The following is a 21,030-nucleotide window of genomic DNA, read 5'->3' on the forward strand; positions in this document are numbered from 1 at the left end:
GATATTTTTTAACATAACTCATTATCACGGCTAGATTAATGTTTAATGTGGCCTGGTTATTGTTTCACTTCAGGCAGAAATATATAGCCAAGAAGATGAAGCTGGTAGAGTAAGAAGTGTTTAAATTCAACTAAGTGAATTTAGTAAGTAACTAGAAATGCTGATGAATACATTTTAAGAGTTTAACTGCGTTGGGGGAGCTTTAATGAGACTGTATAGATAAAGAAAACAGCCAACTCAAAAAAAACAAACCATTTTGTACTAGAATTATCACGCATTTACAAGAAAAAATATGAAGAGAATTCAGTCTTACTTTGAATGTCAGGATGGCTCACCATGGGTCTTTGTCCTTTACTCCTCCCATTCTGAAGCTTCAAATATAAAGAATAAGGTCACAGTCCCTGTTAGTTTTTTCAGAGTCACATTATGCTACACCTCTTTAAATATTTCTATAGAATTCTTACCCAGGAAAAATCAAAAATATCACATTCACTGTTAAATTATCTAAAGAAGAAGAGCAAGAGCTATTAACTCCATGAATCCTACATCTTGTAGCCAAAGAACAAGGCAACTGTCTTTTTAAGAAGTGAAAATACAATTAACATGTAAATATGCTAAATTAGCATATTAGAATGTTTCAAAAGAGCTCAATAAAGTCAGCTGTCATGGTAATAGTAGATTTGCCATAAAAGCTCCAAGACAGCCCAACTGGGTGTGGCTCAGTGGTTGAGCATTGACCCATGAACAGGAGGTCAGGGTTTGATTCCTGGTCAGGGCACATACTCAATCCCCAGTGGAGGGGAGGGGAAAGGGTGCACAGGAGGCAGCCAATCAATGTTTCTCTCTCATCATTGATGTTTTTATCTCTCTCTCTCTCTTCCCTTCCTCTCTGAAATCAATTAAAAAATAATTTTTTTAAAAAAGAGTTCCAAGACAGAAAAAGCTGTTGAAACATGCAATTGACCTTAAACCTGATCATTTAACACAGAGGCAATGTATGTATGGTTAAGAGTGGGAGTTCTAGCTCAAATAAACCTGGCTATAAATTTAGTTTCTGCCACTTACTAGCTAAGTAACCTCAAGCAAGTTATTTAACCTTTATTTATCTGTCTCTTTATCCTCAAAATGAGGACAATAGTGGTACCTACCTTATACATTTTTGTGAAGGTTAAATGTATTCAAAGCACTCAGGACAGTACTTAGTACATGAAGTGCTTAGTCCAGTTACTGTTTTTTATAATTGCCTAGCTAAACATAAGACACATGTGGGCTTGATTCTCAATAACAGCTACCACTTCTGAGGGCTACCGTGGGATTAATCAGAGAATTAAAGATTGAACCGACCCTTTCTTCTCAGATGACAGGTCCTGTGTAAGGTACACATCCCACATACTGTCAACCATCTGATACGCTCAGCTTTCAAATGACAGTTTCTCCACTGAAGCTATCCTAGCCAAAAGAGAGAAGTAGACTGTTCATTACACTGTCTTTAGCTAAGTCTGTGCGTCTAAAGTAAAGCATGTAACCAGTGACGTAGCCACAGGTTGATGATATTAAGTAGAAGTTCAAGCTCCACATGGATATGCATCACTTTTACATACTATTAAAGATATATAACATTAAGTCGAAGCTAGACTTAAGAAGCATTATACTGAGCCCTTATACGGTGTGGCTCAGGTGGTTGAGTGTCATCCCGTACACAGAAAGGTCAGCAGTTTGATTTCCAGTCAGGGCACAAGCCTATGGTGTATTCGGAAGGCAACAGATTGATGTTTCTCTCACATCAATGTTTTTCTCTCCCTCTTTCTCTCTCCCTCTCCCTTCCTCTCTCTCTAAAATCAATGTTAAAAATACATTTACTTTAAAAAGCATATTGCAAAGAAATAAATGAAATCAAATAAGCATTATATTGCAGTGTCATACAACTTTTTTTTTCTACAATATGTTGGTATCATGTGCCATTTAATGCCATCGTATCTATTTTTATTGATTTGAAAGAGAGGAAGGGAAAGGGATAGAGATAGAAATATCAATCAGCTGACTCCTGCATGTCCCCCATGCAACCAGGGCATGTGCCCTGACCAGGAATCGAACCGGGGACCTCTTGGTTCAGGGGTTGATGCTCAACCACTGAGCAACACCAGCTGGGCTGCCACCATAACTTTTAAAGCACTTTTGCAGCCATGTATGAGTTAATATCTAGGTATCCAGCTCCTAAATCTTGTGAGAAATTCACTGAATTCATGTGCTACAGTGCCTGCTTATTAAATAAATGAATGATCAGGGTCACAGATTAATATAGCAAATTTAAGGATTAGTTTACACACAGAGGATGTGAGTTCTCAATGGGCTACAAAGATAGTGAATACAATTACTTCCATTAACAAAATAGAAAGACAATAGTAAAAATGGGGCAGACTTTTAACTAAGAATGGTAACATAATTTATATTAGAGAGACAATAGCAGCGAAAGCTCAGAAAATCTGAGTCAGCATCCTAAATCAGTTTTGTCTCATCATTTAATATCACAGAGATTCAGAAAGACAAAAGCACGCATACTTGGTTCTTGGAAAACGACAGACATATCTAAGCGATGGCATATCTAGTATGTAGTTTATTACATACACCTCGGTGTAGAGGAAGGCACAGGGACTGGGCCCAGTTCTGGTGATAGCTGTAAGTGAGCAATCACTTAGCGTTCTTTAGGACTATGTTTTCTTATTTGTTCAGTGAGGGGGCTGGACAGTACAATCCTCATCATCCCTTTCAGCTCTGAAATTCTATTGCTCAGTGGCATCTCCTACAGCTCATGTTCTTCATGAAGCTATTTCTATCATAGGGGTAGTTAACGTTTTCATCACATACTTTTATGAAAGTCTTTATCATTTAACCATGAAATTGCACTCTGATCTAAGTCCTCACTACAAATTCCACATATCTTTATACGGGGACGAGGATGAGATTATACTAAGATTGACTTCTCAGAATAAAACATATTTATGTTCACAGATCAATAACATCTCTCACCCTGGCCGGTTTTGCTCAGTGGTTAGAGGGTTGGACTGTGGACTGAAGGGTCCCAGGTTTGATTCTGGTCAGGGGCACATGCCCAGATTGTGGGCTCTGAACTCAGTGGGAGGCTTGCAGAAGGCAGCCGATACATGATTCTCTCACATCATTGATGTTCCTCTCTCTCCCTCTCTGTCCTCTCTGAAATTAATAAACATACATTTTTTAAAAAATATCTCAATAACAAAAATGAAAGGGTTAATCAAGAAACAGGGCTAACTCAGCAGAGGCTAACAAAAGAAAGCTCATTCTGCAAGCCTAAGCCTTGCACACAACATGCTCCCCTTGAGTGGTTATTTTACAGAAATTCCTGAAGACCATAACTCCTGCACAGCCCCCAGGAAGGACAAGGGGCAAGGCCATAAAACTATGACCGACGGACTGGGCAAGGTCCTGATCCGGGCAAGGTCCTAATCCGTGTGCCACCCTAAAGCTATCTCCAAGCGCTCCCTACGCGCATAAAAAGCCTGCTCCCTCCCCATTCGCCACTGATTTCTTTTTCAAACTCAGTCCACCTGCACCCAGGTGCCTTGAGAAAATATCTTTTTGACTACACTGAGCCTTGAGTCAGTTCTGTGCGATCCCGGCCCAACTCTGAACCTTTCAAAAAACACTTTTGCCGACATCATTAAAATAAGCTCAATAAGCTCAATAAAAAGCAAATGCCCAGAGAGGTAAATACAAAAGTATTTATTTGGAATTATTTTTTGTCAAAACAAAAGATGGGAAATAAGTTGTTACATATATATGTTTTATATACACAGGCAAGTTTCTACCACAATTTTTTCAAGTGTTAAGTAGAGTACATAGTGTAAGAATATATATTTTTTTAAATTTCTGAAGCTTTTTCATGCTGGGATTCCACACATTTGCTCCAGACTCACCCTTAAGTTATATGAAGGGTCCTTAATACTCAAGTTTGGGAGAGATGCCTGGAGGCCATTTACATAACTTGTTTCTGCTCCTTGAGCTGTAAGCAGAAGAGAGTTAAGGTTTACCAATTAGTATTAAATGAATCTCCAATGATAGCTCAGTACAAGGTCAATCATCACCTTTGAAAATACCCTAAATTTCCAGCCACCTTACTTAATTCAAAATATCAGATCAGACGACTCTTCTTCCACCAGCATCATTAAGAAAGGACTAAAAATGCTACTCTTGTACTTAATCTTTTATCAGTCATTTGGGATGGAATAGGAGGCAGGGGTGGGGAGGGGCAGTTCCGTAGATCTCTGGGTCTCAGCCATGTCCTTTAGGCTGTGACTCTGGGGGCAGTAGACTGCTAACAGGCCCCAAGCTGAGGCTGAGTCTAAAGGACGATGGGGGCGGGGGACATGCCAGAGAAGGCCAGCGTGAACCTGGTCCCCTTTACCAAGGGAGAGGTTTTCAGCAGAACAGATGCCCTTTTTCATGAGAAGATTTGGTGAAACTCAGAACATATGCAGGAAAGCCATGGAACCCCAGGGACAAGATCCCACCCAGAGCAGGATGGTGATCAGGTCAAACGCTGGAGCAAGGCAGCCGGGCATATCCTCAAAAGCCCTGAATGTCCACAGCACCTCCACCAGGTACAGAAAATAGGGGTGCAAACTCTTTCTTGAAGGTGGGAATGTTAAGAACTGCTTGGTGGCATGTTGGAGAAGGCCAAGACTCTTGGGTCATGGGCGTGGGGGGATGAAGTCAGCAGATCTGGGCTATGAGAGATATAAAGGGAGATGATCTCTAATCACAGGCTGCCAGGGGGCTGTGAACATTCAGGTGCTTTCCATCCACCCAACAATGGATATTTACCAACCAAACCTACCCTGCACAGGGTACTTTCCGTAGACCACGGAAAGGCCAGAATTCTGCTTACCAGACTGCTTGTATTTCTGGATTTTTGTCTTCAGGTCTATTCTGTGGATGTTCTTCAGACATTTTTCTAATAATTCCAATTGATCTGGAGCAACCAGATTTAGCTTCTCCAATTCCATCACAAGATCCAAGAAGCTCTAAGAGAGACACCAACAAGAAATAAATGTCAGTAGGGCTGGCGATTAAGCCTTAAATGCAAAATTCAGGCTGTGGGTTTTTAACAGCCAGAAACGGTGACAAGGGGAGCTCCTTCAGACCTTCAGGGATCCTAAACTAGACTTCGCTGCTTGCTAGGCCTTCCAGGGCCAGGTGCAAATGACTCTCCTGAAGTTTACTCAGCAAGAGGCAGTGGGAAGTCTTTTGGTGGCCAACCTGTGTCTAGGTTGGGAATAGACACGTGGCCATTTTGTGTCATCAAGGAATAGGGTGAGAGAGCGGGCCTAAAAATACAGGAAAATCCTCCCGAGCTGCTTCTCTTTCAAACACTCAGGCTGGTGTTATTGTAAAAAAAAACACTAAGGGCCCTAACCGGCTTGGCTCAGTGGATAGAGCATCAGCCTGCGGACTGAAGGGTCCCAGGTTCGATTCTGGCCGAGGGCACATGCCTGGGTTGCGGGCTCCTTCCCCAGTAGTGGGTGTGCAGGAGGCAGCCAATCAATGATTCTCTCTCCCTCTCCCTTCTCCCTTCCTCTCTGAAATCAATAAAGAAATACATATTAAAAAAAATTAAAAAACACTAAGGGCTTTCCTGAAAAAGGAAGAGAGAAGGTAGTGTGGGGAATCTTTTGACTAGGAAAACCCCAATGATACCGTTTTGAAGTTCCTCACATTTTTAATCAATGCTGGCCATTCCAACTCACTCTGACTCAGAGGATATGAGGAGGCAAAATTTCAAGGTCAGGGCATTTTGTTAGTCAGGCATTGCCTTTGGTTTCACCTCCCTTCTGCTTAACATTTGTTTGCTGACATGCTATTTTTATTCTAAAATAGAATAACCATGCCCTAGCCAGTTTTGCTCAGTGGACAGAGCATCGGCCTGGGGACTGAAGGGTCCCAGGTTCGATTCCAGCCAAGGACACAGGCCCAGGTTGTGGGCTCGATCCCCAGTGCGGGACATGCAATCAATGATTCTCTCTCCCTCTCCCTTCTCCCTTCTTCTCTGAAATCAATAAAATTATATTAAAAAAACCCAACCCCCTACTGTTCTCACTTTCTGCCTTCCCTCACCCCCAGCGAGGCCCTCCCTGCTCAAACGCCTGCTTCCCTCTCTTCACACCATAGAGAGTATCCTCCAGCTTCTGATGGGCTCTTGGGAATATTAACCCAGAAAAAGAAAACGCACCTTATCCTTGGCTGTCTTGCCTCGGCCCATATAATCCTTCATGAGAAAAATTAATGAGGACATATCAGATTTATCCAAATGATCGCCAATCTCAGTCATCAGCACCCTGAAACAGACAAGTTTCTTTAGTGAATTCAGATTGCCAGTCCCAGTGAGACCACCAAGAACCTATGCCTCCTCTATGCCAACAGTTGGTTAAAAGACTAGTTCTTGTCCCCATTGGATGTGCCCCCCATAAGACAGAAAGCCTAGATCACCCCAGACGGAGATCTTAAGGGAACTCCAAAAGAGAACGCAACTTTTCCCCAGTTTTCAGTAGGAGATGGTACTTCTCTTTCCAAATAACTACTCTGCAAACAACTCAGAGAATAAAAACGTCCCTAAGGAATCCCCTAGCTCCCCCAGAAGTTACGAAGAAACAAGTAAAGAACCTGAATGACTAAGATGAAGACACAAATAGAATTGAAAATGATCTTCTCTGTTGAACAACCTCCCTGATGCTGATGCTAATGCTGATCCGGGGACCATACTTTGAGTCACAGGATTCTAAAGCAAACACCGGCTCACTCTGAAACTCAAAGGGAAAGGTCATCGAGAGCCGGGGGATTGTGACCGCAGAGTTCCTGCTCTAGAAAGCCCCTCCTAACTCAGTCAGTCACCTCTGCTCCAGTAAGAGCTACCATCATGCTTTATTGGGCTTAAGGGCTGTTTTCCCAATTAGACTCACAGAATCTTGAGTATGGAAGGGTCTTCACTTACTTTGCTCTAGCACTTTCCAAATACCAGGCTGACCTATATCAACCCACAAAAACAAAAGCTACTTAACAAATAAATAAATAGCCCTAGCCCAGTTTGGCTCAGTGGATAGGGCATCAGCCTGCAGACTGAAGGGTCCCAGGTTCGATTCCAGTCAAGGGCACATGCCCGGGTTGTCGGCTCGATCCCCAGAAGGGGGCATGCAGGAGGCAGCTGATCAATGATTCTCTCTCATCATTGATGTTTCTATCTCTCTCTACCTCTCCTTTCCTCCCTGGTATTAATTTTAAAAAATACATTTTAAGAAATGAATACATAAATCTAGCACTCCCCTCCCATTGCCTGGCCTTTCTGCCAAAAGGCCCTGAGAAACTGCCTCCCCACTCACCAACCATAAGAAACAGTAAATGTTGAGTGCCCCCTAACTTATTCACAAAAACCCAGTCGGTGCCTCCCCAAAAGTTTTAAGGTTACTGATATTATATGATGGTTATGATGCTTGGAGAAGTGGAAAATGACCAAGAATAACAACAGCAACAATTACATTCGCAGAGTGCTTTACAGTTTTAAAAGGTACTTCACATGCTAGATTATCACAATTGAGCCTCACAAACAACTTGTGAAATTAGGTATTCTATTATTCTTAGCTTTACCACTAGGAAAAAGGAGGCCCAACCAACGTTAGTGGCTGGATCAGCCTGTACCTGACAGTTTTGAGGTTTGAATCAGGGCTTCAGACCTCAAGTCTCAGACACTTCCCAAGGCCCACACTGCTTTCAACTCTCTTTAATATATTTTTTAATAACACACATCATCTCCAACTATACATTATTGATATCATAAAGGCTGGTGGCCCAGCTGGTGTGGTTCAGTGGATTGAGCATTGGCCCATGCATCAAGAGGTCACTGGTTCAATTCCCAATCAGGGCACATGCCAGGGTTTTGGGCTCAATATCCAGTAGGGGGTGTGTAAGAGACGGCTGATTGATGTTTCCATCTCCCTCTCCCTTTCTCTCTGCCTCTCCCTTTCTCTCTCTCTCAAATCAATAAAAATATATGTTAAAAAAAAAATAACTCAAGGCTGGTGGTCTGGAGAAAAATGAACTGCTAATTTAAGCAGTTCCCAACAAGTTTTAAGGTTGCTGATATTATATGATGGTTGGAGAAATGGCTTCTGTGCACCCCAGAACCTCCAAGAGCACTTTGCGTGAACAAAAGGAGCAACTTAAAGGCTGTATGAACTAAAGGGGACTCCAGCGGATGTTCCTCTCTGAAGGGGGATGAGAGGTGGTCTTTCTTAGCTTGACATGTCTGGACATGGTAATTTCCATGCTGAGGCTGGAATTTCCATACAGAAGCCTCTGGAAGTGGGAACTTCCCAGAAACTCACAAGAAGGAAGTCCAACCCATTAGTTTCCTCATGAACAATTAGAGTTCCACAAAGATCACCATCTGACATGTTTCTATGTGTTTGGCTCTTTATCTGTTTATGTTGTTCATTATATTCCACAAATGAGTGAGATTATGTGGTACTTATCTGACATGTTATTTCCTTTCTAAATATGGAAAATTTGCCAGGTCTGACATCATAGATCTCAATATGGAAAATTGCCAGGTCAGACATCATAGAAAATAAGCTAACAGAGACCACTGCCGATCTCACAGAGGGGGCAAGAATCACCAGGTCTTGGCCCGGGTGAAGCTCAGTGGGTTAGTGTTGCCCCAGTATTCCAATACTATGCGGGCTGGATTCCTGGTCAGGACACTTACAAGAATCAACCAATGAGCACATAAGTAAGTGAGACAACAAATCTCTCTCTCTCTCAAATCAATAAATTTAAAAAAAAATTTACTAGGTCTTAGTCGTGCCCATTTCTCTTACTCTATCCATAGGGCAAATACATATCATCTATCGCTTCCACTGTCATTATGATCTACTACTACCCAACTAATTAAAGAAAACACCATCTAGAAATTCAGAGAGCTTAAAGCAGTGGTTCTCAACCTTCCTAATGCCGCGACCCTTTAATACAGTTCCTCATGTGGTGGTGACCCCCAATTTCATTGTTACAAATTGAACATAATGAAAGCATAGTGATTCATCACAAAAACAATATGTAATTATATATGTGTTTTCCGATGGTCTTAGGCGACCCCTGTGAAAGGGTCATTCGACCCCCAAAGGGGTCGCGACCCACAGGTTGAGAACCGCTGTGCCTTAAAGGAATGAAGTAACATTATACAGCCGTTGGATCGGTGAGCAGAGGAAGTAATGACGCTGCTTTTCTCACTGTCCTTGTTTCCCTCGTTCAGAAGTCTCGGCCACCTGCTTCCCTCCCAGCCTCGGGCTTACCTGTAGTCTGAAACAAGATGCGGGTGTCCGAGCAGGTGGGCCTCCACGGCCCTTTTGTCCATCTTCAAGATCCGCTTGAGCAGGTCAAACCGCCTCACTCTGTAGAGCAGCTCAGCCAGGCCCATGTGAGACAGCTTTCCTCTCTCATTTAAACTGTCCAAAAGGTCCCTGACGTTAAATGCAGACACATCTGCAACAACATCACGGCACAGAAACAGAAGCATCTCCCTCTCATCTTCATCGAGCGCCTCGTCAATCTGATGAATGACCTCAGCAAACATCCTGCAGAGTGCCTTGCAGGGGCAAGACGCCAGTCCAGTCAACAGAAGGCCATGAGGCCACTGACTTCATTTCTGATGGGCTTCTTCATTTCTTTCAGAATCCTTTCCAATGGAGGTGTTCTGTGGTTAAAAGGGAATTTTTTTAAAAATCTTCTTATCAAAGGAACTTATGCTTAAAATTCAAAATAGGGGCTTTTCCTTCCTTGCTGGTCTCCAGGAGATTAAATTCATATTGTGAAGTCTACAACGAGCGACCCTCAATAGACAAACGGATCCAAAACCAAGACAAAGAAAATGACTTACATTTTAAGGCAAATAAAATCAGAGACAGAATTTCCCCCAAAAACACCCACACGCTTACCAGAAATTATTAGAATGTATGATGTGGTAAGGAATGTATGAAATCATACAAGAAGTTGATTAAACTTGGAAAGAAAATAGGTTGTGACTAAATGGCAAATTTTACTAGAGGAGGAAAAACCCAATTACTAAGCAGCTGTTGAGAGGACAAACGAAACGGGCATCACAAGGGTTAACTTCCTCTTTCAGTGACCAAGCCCAGGCAAGCTGACACAGAGGGACCGGCCCTCTGTGGGGGATCAAAAATAATGGGAGAAAGAGGCATCTATTCCTACTTCTCCTACTTTGAAATCCCTTATTCTACCTGTGAGTAACAAACCTTCACTGCCACCCTCCCAACGCCCCAGGCCTTTTTCACGGCTTCACCATGAATGCTTGTAGGACCCGCCACCACAGCTGAACCTTGTCAACTTCTGATCCCCTTTGTGGCCCCCCTTCCCCCTGGAAGTTCCAGGGCAACAATTGTCACTGGAGTTCCTGACGGTACCAGTGGAAGAAAGGAAGTGGAACAGAAGATGTGGGGAAAGATCCCAGTCCAGGGATGGGATCTGGGTGGGAGTGGTGGGGAGGTCATGCTATGGATACATTCTGAACTTCTTCCAGTGGAGCACAACCTATTTTCTTTCCAAGTTTAAGCTGCAAATGGCAGTCACCATCTATTCTAAAGTTTCATGGCTATGTTTTACGCTTAAAAATGTTAGTGTTCCGGGAGAGTAGTACCTACTCTGTTTCTATCAGAGAACCTTGGGGGTTAAAAGCTAACCACAGCAAATAAATAACTGGAAACACAACCCAACTGCAAGGTGTTGTTGCTACATATTTGCATACAAGTATATTTATATACTTATGTAGCTAAACTTAGTGAAAAGAACACTGAATCTATTTTATTTATTTATAAATAATTTTTATTTATATATAATCTCAGTCCACAAAAGATTTGAGGCATCTTAAATAAAATTTCATAAGCAGGAAAAATTTTTATGCGTAAACAAAGGAAAACATTAGGTTACAAAGTCGAAATGGGTTGGAGTGGTAAATACAATGCAAACACGCAGGCCAGAAAGGCCTAAACAGATTTTAGTAGGCTGTGAATTTGTCCCTGAGCTTCCTGGCAGTCAAAGCAAAATGGGGAATATGGGACATTAAATATATAGTTCTTGCTGTCAAAGAAAAGAAAAACAAAACAGATTCTTAGAGGAAGCACAATTTTCCTAAAATTCCAGAACTATCCATCAATGAAAATATTAAAGAGTCTGAAAGTAATAAAATTACATTTATTTTATTTCTTAAAATTTTTAAATATTTTATTTTAAAATAGACCATTCATTCATTCATACTTTTCACACTGGCCTCCCACTACCAGTGTAAATGGGTGAGCTCTTAATAAAAATAGACATTTTATCTAATGTATACTTGTTAATAAGTATTGATGTGTCTATGCCAATCCCATTCCCATTCATCCAAAATTCACTTACATATGGCCTCTTGTGAATAATTACAGTAATAAAATCTACGAAATTATTGCTCAATGAAAGTAAAAAGTAACTGGTACTCAGACTATTTTTTTCATCTGAAAGCTGAATATTAATTTTATGTGTTTCAGAAAGCCTAAATCTATACTCCACTCATAGGCATGTTAATAGCCACTAGTTTCCATTAAATGAGGTGAAGTTCTTTCTTTATTCACTAAAAGTCACAATTTTGTTAGTAGTTTTTATAAATTAACCTATAAAATATTTATATACAGCCCAGCTGGTGGGCTCAGCAGTTGAGCAATGACCAGGAACTAAGAGGTTACTGGTTCAATTCCCAGTCAGAGAAGGTACCAGGTTGTGAGCTCGATCCCCAGTAGGGGCTGTGCAGGAGGCAACCAATCAATAATTCTCTCTCATCATTGATATTTCTATCTCTCTCTCCCTCTCCCTTCCCCTCTGAGATCAAATATATATATATTTTTTTTTTAAAGTTATAGTCCTTTAATAAAGTACCACATGGCCCTGAAAATAAACTACTACTTCATGAATCTTACAAAGAAAAAGCAAAACAAAAGCAATATTTTTGCCTAGGCAAAAAGCAAATTGCTAAAGCATACATTAAAATCCTAAATGCTTAAAAAATAATACCATACAGGGCACAGTAAAGTAGTTTTACAAGTGTTCTTATGGAAAACAATACAATAATTAATAAAACAAGAATAAACTCATGTTTCGAGTACTCACAACTGTAAACCTACTTTTGCCCCACTGTATATTGTTTAGGGAGTGAGGTGTGTAGTGAAAATATTAAAACATACATAGCAATAATAAATACTGAACTGTTTTCCATGACAGGATGAATGAAATGTGACTAGATAAAAATACAGAGGCTGAACCTGAAATATTTTGAAATGACTGAATGTGTAATATTTTGCTTCATAAGCCGGACATTAGGTATACAGATACTAAAATAAATATACCTCATACCACATTCTCTGAACACAGTACAATAAAAATTAGAAAACAGTAGCAAGCCAAAAGGAAACCTTATAGATCTTTAAAAAGAAAAATTAGCTTCGGTCTCTTCTGTACACGCATTTCACAGCATCCAGAATGCTTTCAGAGCTTCCCTGGTGCACATATAGACAGGCTTTAGAACAAGGAATCCTAGAGGCATCCCAAAGTTATCCTCAAAAAGAACCAGTCAGATTGTACTTAACATGACTCAAAAGATGTGGCCAGGGGCAAGGGGGGGCGGCAGCAGGTGTAATGAGGTCTGCAGAGTTCTGAGAAGGCTGGTGCCCATGGCTTGCAGCCCCACCCTGCCTGTGCTGCCCGCTCTGCACACCACTCACCTCCTCTGAAGTCACTTGCTTCGCCTCACTTGGATGAGGGACAGAGGGGTTATGTGAGCCCATTCTTTTCTTTCCTGCTTTTAAATGCCCAGACCTCCTGATTCATCAACATTAAATTAGTTTCATTTCACTCTACTACAGTAAGCCTTTTCTAGCCAGATGAAACTGGTATCGATAGGTATATAGAATTCTTTAAAAATTTCCCTTTTCTACTCCCCTGCCCTCTTCTGTCAAATTGTAACTTGATGATGATGCCTCCCCCTTCTTCCACCCCCATACCCTGGTACAAACTGTTCGATCTTCACAGTGAGGCGCGAAACCCAAGACCAGTTGCAGTTTCATTTCTCGAGTGGGATTTAAATGATCATTTTAAAAAAAAGTCAGCTGTAAATTTCCAAAGTGAATCTCCACAACTTTGGAACGTATGCCAATAGAACATGTGCCAGGTTTTAGAAACAGAAATGAGGTATTTTCCATGGAAATACCTTCAATATGGTATTTCCAAACTGCAGCAAGGGCTAGGGGAAGGGGCTCTTGGCTGGGCTCCTGAGAAAGATTCCTGGGACTCCCACAAAGACCGTATCTCAGTGGGGAATCAGGAGGCCGCCACAGGGAGAACTGAGCTCAAGAACACCCACGGTGACCCAGCTACCAGAAGGCAACCCACCGCCGCCACACCTGCCTCCACCAATGCCACACCTGGTGACTGGACACCTAAACGCTGCTACCCACATCCCCAAGTCATCACCACCATGCTTGCCAGCAGAGAAACGGAGAAAAGCAACCAGCTAGTGGCCTCTACCTCACTGCTGCTTGTAAATCTTGCCGGAATGCACCTAATTGGCAGAACTAAAGTCACATCCTACTTGTAAAGAAGCGGGGGAAATGCAGACTATAGTTGTCCGCCCTCTGGACAGAGGTGAGAATGGGTCCTGAGGACCAACTGACATTAGTCACCACGGAAGGATAGTCCATGAAGGCACTCCCGTCTTCTTTCTGGTTAAATTCTCTGTGTGGACCCCAGTGCCTGACTCATAGTAGGCACTCAATTAATACTTGTTGAATGAATGAAGGTATGATCACAAATTACTACCAAGTAATAGCCTCACTTTCCTTTCTCCCCAGACTGGACTGAGAGCATAAGCTACAAACTCTCGCCAGCTAGCACCCTCAATTCTCTTGCCATGTTGCCTCCTGGCCACCAGCTCTGCAACACCTTGAGTGACCAGCTGGTCCTGATTTGCCAGGACTTCCCAGTTTTAGCACCAAAAGTTCTGTGTCCCAGAAAATTCCTCGGTCCAGGAAAAAGCAGAATAGTTCATCACCCCAGCATCCCATCCTCAACGGTGAGCCTCCTCCACACATACGTCCAGAATAGCAAGTCTGGCTGAAGGGGGTGGGGGAATCATACCACACCCTTAGGTTTTCAACTTCAGCAGCTCCTTACTGCTGCTCTGAAACCATTTTTACAGGACCTTGTTCAGCTACTTTCCCATAGCCTCACAATGGCTCCACCCCCGCTGGTCCCTTCCATCCTATCACCACCCAGGGGTGCGGGTTATCAGATGACTGACATTTACCAGGGTTGAACTCCAGTAACCTTCCACATTCCCACTGTGGGGCTGGCACTTGTTGTCCGTCAGCTTGCCCAGGGCCAACCACTCCCCTTGTGCCCTCCTGTCTCCATGAGCTCTTTGGTCAACCTTTCCCTAGGCCCAGGATCTCCTTCCCTCAGCTTGTTAACATGTTAAGGTCTCTTCTATCCTAAAAAACAGCAACAACAAGAAAAAGCCTTAAGCCTCAGATCTCCTAGATCAGGGGTGGGCAACCCCTGGAAACCCTCTCTTATAATCTTCCATTTACAATTTTTGTGAACATTTGAATGACTTAAATGTTAAATTACAAGGAACTGGCAAGACACTTGATGTTATGTTTGGTTACATAAAGGCTTTTGAAAAGAAACTGGAAGTCTTTAAGAGGGATGTGGATGGTGAGAGATTTAGATATTTCCCAAACCTCAAGAGGCACATCAAAGACCTCCCAAAAGATGACAGAACAGACTGTCAAAGCCTTCAAAAGCTGTTTTTAAACATCATCGAGTCAACTATTGAGCAGTTCTTCTCAAGATTTGCGAAATTCGGAGAACTGGAAGAGATAGCAAAAATTCATGAGGTTTCCAGACAGCATGAAACTGGAGGAACTAAACTTACAAATGTTTTCATGGATAGACATGACTGACACTGAAATGCAGTTGATTGAATTTCAGAGTAGCTCAATTTGGAAGCAGAAATTTATTGACCTTAGAGTTGACTTGGAAAACATTGAAAAAAGGCGATTAGAGACAGGAGTACCAGAGGGAAGTGTCAAAAACGAACTATTGATCAGTGATGCAGCAGCAAAAGTCCCACTGATAATATCAAACGGAGTCATAAAGTTTTCTGTCGGACTATCAGTGTACATGTATACATTAAAAAATAAACGTATTTTTCATCACCATATACTGTGTTTTTCTCGCTTGAATGAATTTTATTATTTCTTCAAGTTTCTTCACATACGTACACCTTAAGAGATATCAAGTTGGCATAACATGTTCTCAAAAAATTAGGGTTGGCACGCAGAAGAATTTTGAGTCAGAGATTTTGCTGGTTTTGGCCCACACTCACAAAAAGGTTGCCCACGCCTGTCCTAGATAGACTGATCCTTTCAGTAGTTTACTTTCATGTGAAGCTGGGCCTTTATGAATGAAGAGGCTACCCTCAGTCCTTAGGTTACTTCAATTTCAATCCACTCCTCACTAAGCCTCCACCTGCATCCTCCCTCCCCCCATATCCTTTACATATTGACACTCCATGCAGAGCCAAACTACAACCTGCTGAAGGAAAAATCAGTAGTACTAATGCTGTCTGTTTTAAATGTTGATATTTGGTTCAGTATGGATTTTTTGCATGAATGTCAATTTTTTTTCCAAAACATTGCATTAGAATACTATATCTTGATTACTGTGTTTTTAAGCACCCCCTTAAATGTTGTGTCTGAGGTGGTGCCTCCCTTTGCTCACCCTGCTGTCCCATTCCTGCGGACAGTGCTCTTGTAGAGGCCTTGGGGACCTCCTAGTGGCCACATCGGGGTCTGCTGATTAACCCGCCTTGAAAGCCCCTCCCTTGGCTGACCTCACACCTCTGCATTCTATGCAGTCCCTTGCTAACCTCTGACTCTCCACACCCTCCTTCTGCACCTGCTCCTTAAATGAGGGCGTGCCCTCCCATCCATCTCTCTCCCAGACTGTTCCCCTGACCTTTCTATTCCCCTGACCTTTCTGCTCCCCCTGCCTATGACTTCACCCTCTCCAGACTGAACTCCTATCAGAATGAACTTTCTGAAGTTCATGGTTGAACCAAGTCACTTTCCTAATTCAAATCTTCTAAGGGTGCCTCCTCTCCCAAGGCAGGTTCCAATTTTCTTTGCATTCAAGGCCTCTTGTGGTCCAGCTCCTGCCCTCACCTCTCATTAACACCCACCTTGCACATTCAGCTTCAACCAAACAAGGAGTTCTTTCTTTCCTATGCATACTGTGAGCCTTTGCCCGGATTACCTCTTCCATTTACCTGCCCAGCAAAACCCTTCTCCGCTTTTAGGGCCACCTGCTACAGTGTATCTCCTAGGAAGAGCCCACACAGACTTGGTCAGTAACACCTTCTACCGTGTTACATCACTCCCTGGCATCCAGCACTAGCTCTAATAGGTGACCAATTTTTGTCACAGAATGTCTACTTTGCCTCCAAACCATCTGATAGCCAAAGCACATAACATTCTCTGTAATCAGTAGCACAGCAGCCAGCACGACTGGTTCCCCTCCTACTTTAACCTATCCAAGGACATACTTCAGATTCCATTCTTTATACTGCTTCGCTCCCTGGAGCAAGGTCACGGCCTAGCATGAAAGCAAGGTCATGTCCACAGAGCTGCAGTAGAGAAGTAAACAGTTCCCCAGCGACACCATGAACAGGTGCTAAGGCAGAGAAGCCCGCCTGCCCTGCCAGCTGCAGAAAGCTGCATGCAAACTTGCCGCTTTCAGGTAGCTGCCTGGGAATCCCCACTGAGATGAGAAGGCCCCGGACTCAGTCACACAGAAGTTTCTGGAAGGATAAAGAAGGGGTTACTTGACCCCCAAGGCAACATAAAATGAGGCCATCTCACAGGAGCTCTGTGCATTCACTCTGAACATAACAGAACCCACTTTCCTTCTCCATTTATGCACAGACTCTGTGGATGTGGGCTGTGTGGGTAACAATTCAAACTGCTAATACAATAAACCCCTCTTTCCTCCTGCAACTATAAAGTGCCATTTTGTGCCCCCCCTCCTCCCCATATTTAAAATGAGATGTGGCCCAGCTGGTGTGGCTCAGTTGGTTGAGTGCTGTCTTATGCACCGAGAGGCCACCTGTTCCATTCCTGGTCAGGGCATATGCCTGAGTTTCAGGCTCTATCCCCAGTAGGGGGCATACAGGAGGCAGCAGATTGATGTTTCTATCTCTCCCTCTCCCTTCCTCTCTCTCTACAAATCAATAAAAATAATTTTAAAAAGTAAATAAAATAAAATGAGATGTAGTAATTCATCACATGGTTTCTGGAATTTTTGAAATGCCAAGGATACATACCAAACATAGCCTAAAAGACCACGTACTTAGGCTGAAGCATAAACACACTCCCATTTGGTGTGTTACTATTTTCTGCATCAGTGGCTAAAAACACACATTAAAAATTATGTGGCGTCACAAGCAGTGCATTTCAATTATTGCAAATTGCCCACTAACAATAGATGATCTCACTTATAAAATAACATAAAATTTAAAGGTATATTTTATAAACTTATTTGGGGAGGCTCAGCCCCATGACTCCCAGGGAAGCTCCCACACATTCCAGCATATCCTTACTTCCAGTAACTTCCTTGGTTCATAACAGTAGCATCATCAAGGCTAGATAAACAAAGGAATGAAAGAACCACAGAATGAGAAAGGATCTAGATCAAAAAGAAACCATGGCCCTGACTGGTGTGGCTCAGTGGCAGAGCGTCGGCCTGTGAACTGAAGGGTCCCAGGTTCAATTCTGGTCAAGGGCATGTACCTTGGTTGCGGGCACATCCCCCGTAGGAGGTGTGCAGGAGGCAGCTGATCGATGTTTCTCTCTCATTGATGTTTCTAACTCTCTATCCCTCTCCCTTCCTCTCTGTAAAAATCAATAAAATATATTTTTTTTTAAATCATGAATTATTTAACTAAATACAGCAACATAAGCAGAATTACTAGGGACAATAAAGCTAAATCTGCTTAATATAGTGGAGCCCTCCTTCTTTACCAAAGTTAAGCCTTTGCTAGGGCAAACTTCTCATACAGAGCCCAAACACCTAACAGTATCTCCCACCTCTGTCCCACCCATCATCTAAATCAAGACATATAAAAATCTCAATATTCCCTGGACAGTGTTCTCCTGTCCCAACAGCTTATCTCAAGTATTTGCTTCCAGTTGGAAATTCCTTTTTTTCAGTCCCTGCCTATTAAAATTCTCTTCCATCTTTCCAGGTATCTCTCCCATAAGGTTGTCTTGACCCCCAAATCAGGTCACCTCCTCTTGCTTCACAGCATCCTTTTCACTCTTGTCTGGCATTTGTCTTATTCTAGTTTGGGCACCTGTCACCTCTGGCAAGATCCTTGAGGACAGATTAATTTCTTATTCGTCTTCATTAGGCTGTGGTGGACCTTGACCAGGCCTGCCAAGCTCATTCTCCTCAGCCTTGACCTGACTGATCATCATTACATAACTCCATTAGTAAGGCCATGTGTAATGCCTTACTCATCCTAAATATTAACACATTGTCTGCGGGAAACGTATTTATACGTTTTACGTTGACTGGTAGTAGAGCGCGGGACACGTATTAATACGTTTCTTATAGGCTAGCGGTAGAATGCAGGTAACGTATAAATACGTTTATTTTTATACTTTTTTATTGCTCTAAAGGGATGCTAACATGCAAATATACGAATTCCAAAGGGCAAAATTTGGGTCTCTAGCACATACAATGGTGAATTATGTATGTACTTCCAGGTATAACGGTAATCAATCTATTCAACTGCAAAAATGGCCTGCACCACCTGTTAGCGCACGATAAAAACTACCTGCAAACAATGTGTTAAAAACCTAATATGCAGATCGACCGTCACACACTGACCACAGGGGGCAGATGCTCAACGCAGGAGCTGCCCCCAGCCCGCAGGCCCCAGTTCACTGCAGAAGACATAAACCATCTTGACTATGCAGGTAAATGTGGTATCAAATTAGAGGAGCTTAGTTCTTTCATAAGTAGGGAAATACTAAAAATGACAGCCCAATATCTAGAATAAGAGGAAAACAATGAAGAAGCTTTTTGTCTGTTCTGCACAAAAAATTAAATGGTTGAAAAGACAAAGTGGAGACCACACCAGAGAAACATAAATACAAAACAAGGTACGAAGTGGGGGTGAGGAAAGGAAGCAGTTTCATCTGGAAAGAAAAGACTCGAGAATATACCTATTACATATATGAATACATATGTCCATTCATTTGTATGTACAAGAGGTCAAAGAAGAAATTATTCCTCTAAACCCATAGTTGAGGAGGGAGAGAAAAAAAAAAAACCACATTCCGGCTTCTGAACAAGCAGATGAATGAAATGTTAATTGTGGATACACACCTTCGCAAAAACAAGGAAAGGGGTCATTAGAAACCCTGGTTCCAGAGAGGAGTTAAACTACATATTAATTGAAAGGAGAAAAACAAACACCAGCAGTTCTGAAATATAGTTGGAGAAACGGCATCAGACAAAATAAGAGAATACATATACATATTTAAAAACATTGAAGAGGTTGCATTTGAGTGCATAGCTGTCTAAACAACGACAACACTAAACTGTAAGCTTTGGTTTCTTAGGCAACGGACTCTGGAGACTTTCTCTGTTTATTCTGCATGTATTTTTAACGCAGATAATCCTAATAACTTGACTGGAAAGTTTTTTTTAAAAGAAAATATGACAACACAGTGCAATCCTGTGTAAAGTGCAAAAACAGCCCCTGGGTTTATGCAAGTTCAGGAGCCCTTCAGATGGGCTGTGAAATCTTCCTAGAGGAGTCACAGGAGCTGAATATAAGGCAGAAACAGGGCATTTCAACAGTAACAGTATTCTTCCCTCTCTGAGTATAGTCAGGAAAGCAAGGACCCATGGGAGTCCCCGTGTGACAGCTCTGTAAACGTCTGGCTTGCTCCTTTGTATTCCAGGCTGTCGGTGCCCTGGCCTAGCTGCTGGACATCAAGTTCGCTGTGGAGGTAACTTTGCTGGGTTTCCTCCCACCACGCTGGGGGCTGCCTGGGGAAGGAACCAAGTTCGAATCCATCTCTGCGCCTCCAGCACCCAGAGCTCTGCCTCGCCCAGAAAAGCTCCATAAATGCTGGCAGGAGGATAGTGAGTCCCAAGGAGAGGAGGCATGTCAGGACTGAGACACAAGTGTCACCAGCCTCTGGGGCCTTATAAGGAAGAAAGAATGGAAGGAGGGAGCCCAGGAGGGCTGCAGGAGTCTCCGGGAGGCTCAGAGGGGGCGACGGGCTGAGAGCAAGACTCAGCCCTCTCCTGCCCGGATCAGTGCCCGACAGTCCCCGCGTCCAGGGCGCAGCACAGCGTGCAGGTGGGGGAGAGGGGCGGGCGGGATCCTCGGTTTACTCACGCCGGGCGGCCGCCAGCTGCTCAGCTGGACCTCCGACCTCCACTGGGGCAGACGCCACCCCTCGCAGCACCCAGCACCCGCAGACCAGCTCCGGGAAATTGCAGCTGGTCTTTGTCCCGAAAGAACGAGGAAGCGTACGGGGCGTCACCGGCAGCTCAGCCCCGGCGGCTCGGGTCGGGCCGGGCTTCCTGAAGCCTGTTGCAACGCAGCCCGGAGCCGTCTCCAGGCCGCCCCGCAAGCAGCACCTCCCACCCGAGACTGCGTGTCTCTGTGCAGTCAATCCCCCGGCGCCCGGGAAACTACCCGCGGGGTGGGAAATGAGTGGGCGCCCTAGAACCGAGGACGGAAACATACTTTACTTCCAGCTTCCAGTGGGCCCCCTGCTAGTGCTAAATAATAATAGTAATTAAGGATAAGGAGGAGGAGGGGGAGGA

The 21,030-nt window shown here is 43.2% G+C and overlaps 1 protein-coding gene across 16 annotated transcripts in view; it reads right to left on the reverse strand.

Moving 5' to 3' along the window:
- CFLAR (CASP8 and FADD like apoptosis regulator) overlaps positions 1-21,030 on the reverse strand; it is a 63,411-nt gene that overhangs the window by 40,895 nt on the left and 1,486 nt on the right. For 6 of the 16 annotated variants that reach the window (XM_015559142.1, XM_015559140.1, XM_015559141.1 and 3 more), the window contains exons 1-5: positions 9,375-9,762; positions 6,266-6,371; positions 4,925-5,060; positions 3,954-4,039; positions 314-371 (exon numbers count right to left, since the gene is read on the reverse strand). In XM_015559142.1, the coding sequence (XP_015414628.1) occupies positions 314-371; positions 3,954-4,039; positions 4,925-5,060; positions 6,266-6,371; positions 9,375-9,655 (667 nt within the window). In that variant the 5' untranslated portion in view covers positions 9,656-9,762. Of the gene's footprint in view, positions 1-313; positions 372-1,344; positions 1,450-3,744; positions 4,040-4,924; positions 5,061-6,265; positions 6,372-9,374; positions 9,776-12,845; positions 13,172-16,911; positions 16,982-20,596; positions 20,911-20,950; positions 20,973-21,030 lie in introns of those variants that run through there. The other 10 variants (XM_015559150.1, XM_015559152.1, XM_015559147.1 and 7 more) reach the window with 9 other exon arrangements.

Source organism: Myotis davidii, unplaced genomic scaffold (genome assembly GCF_000327345.1).
Source record: "Myotis davidii unplaced genomic scaffold, ASM32734v1 scaffold914, whole genome shotgun sequence".
In the NCBI taxonomy this organism is placed as follows: domain Eukaryota; kingdom Metazoa; phylum Chordata; class Mammalia; order Chiroptera; family Vespertilionidae; genus Myotis; species Myotis davidii.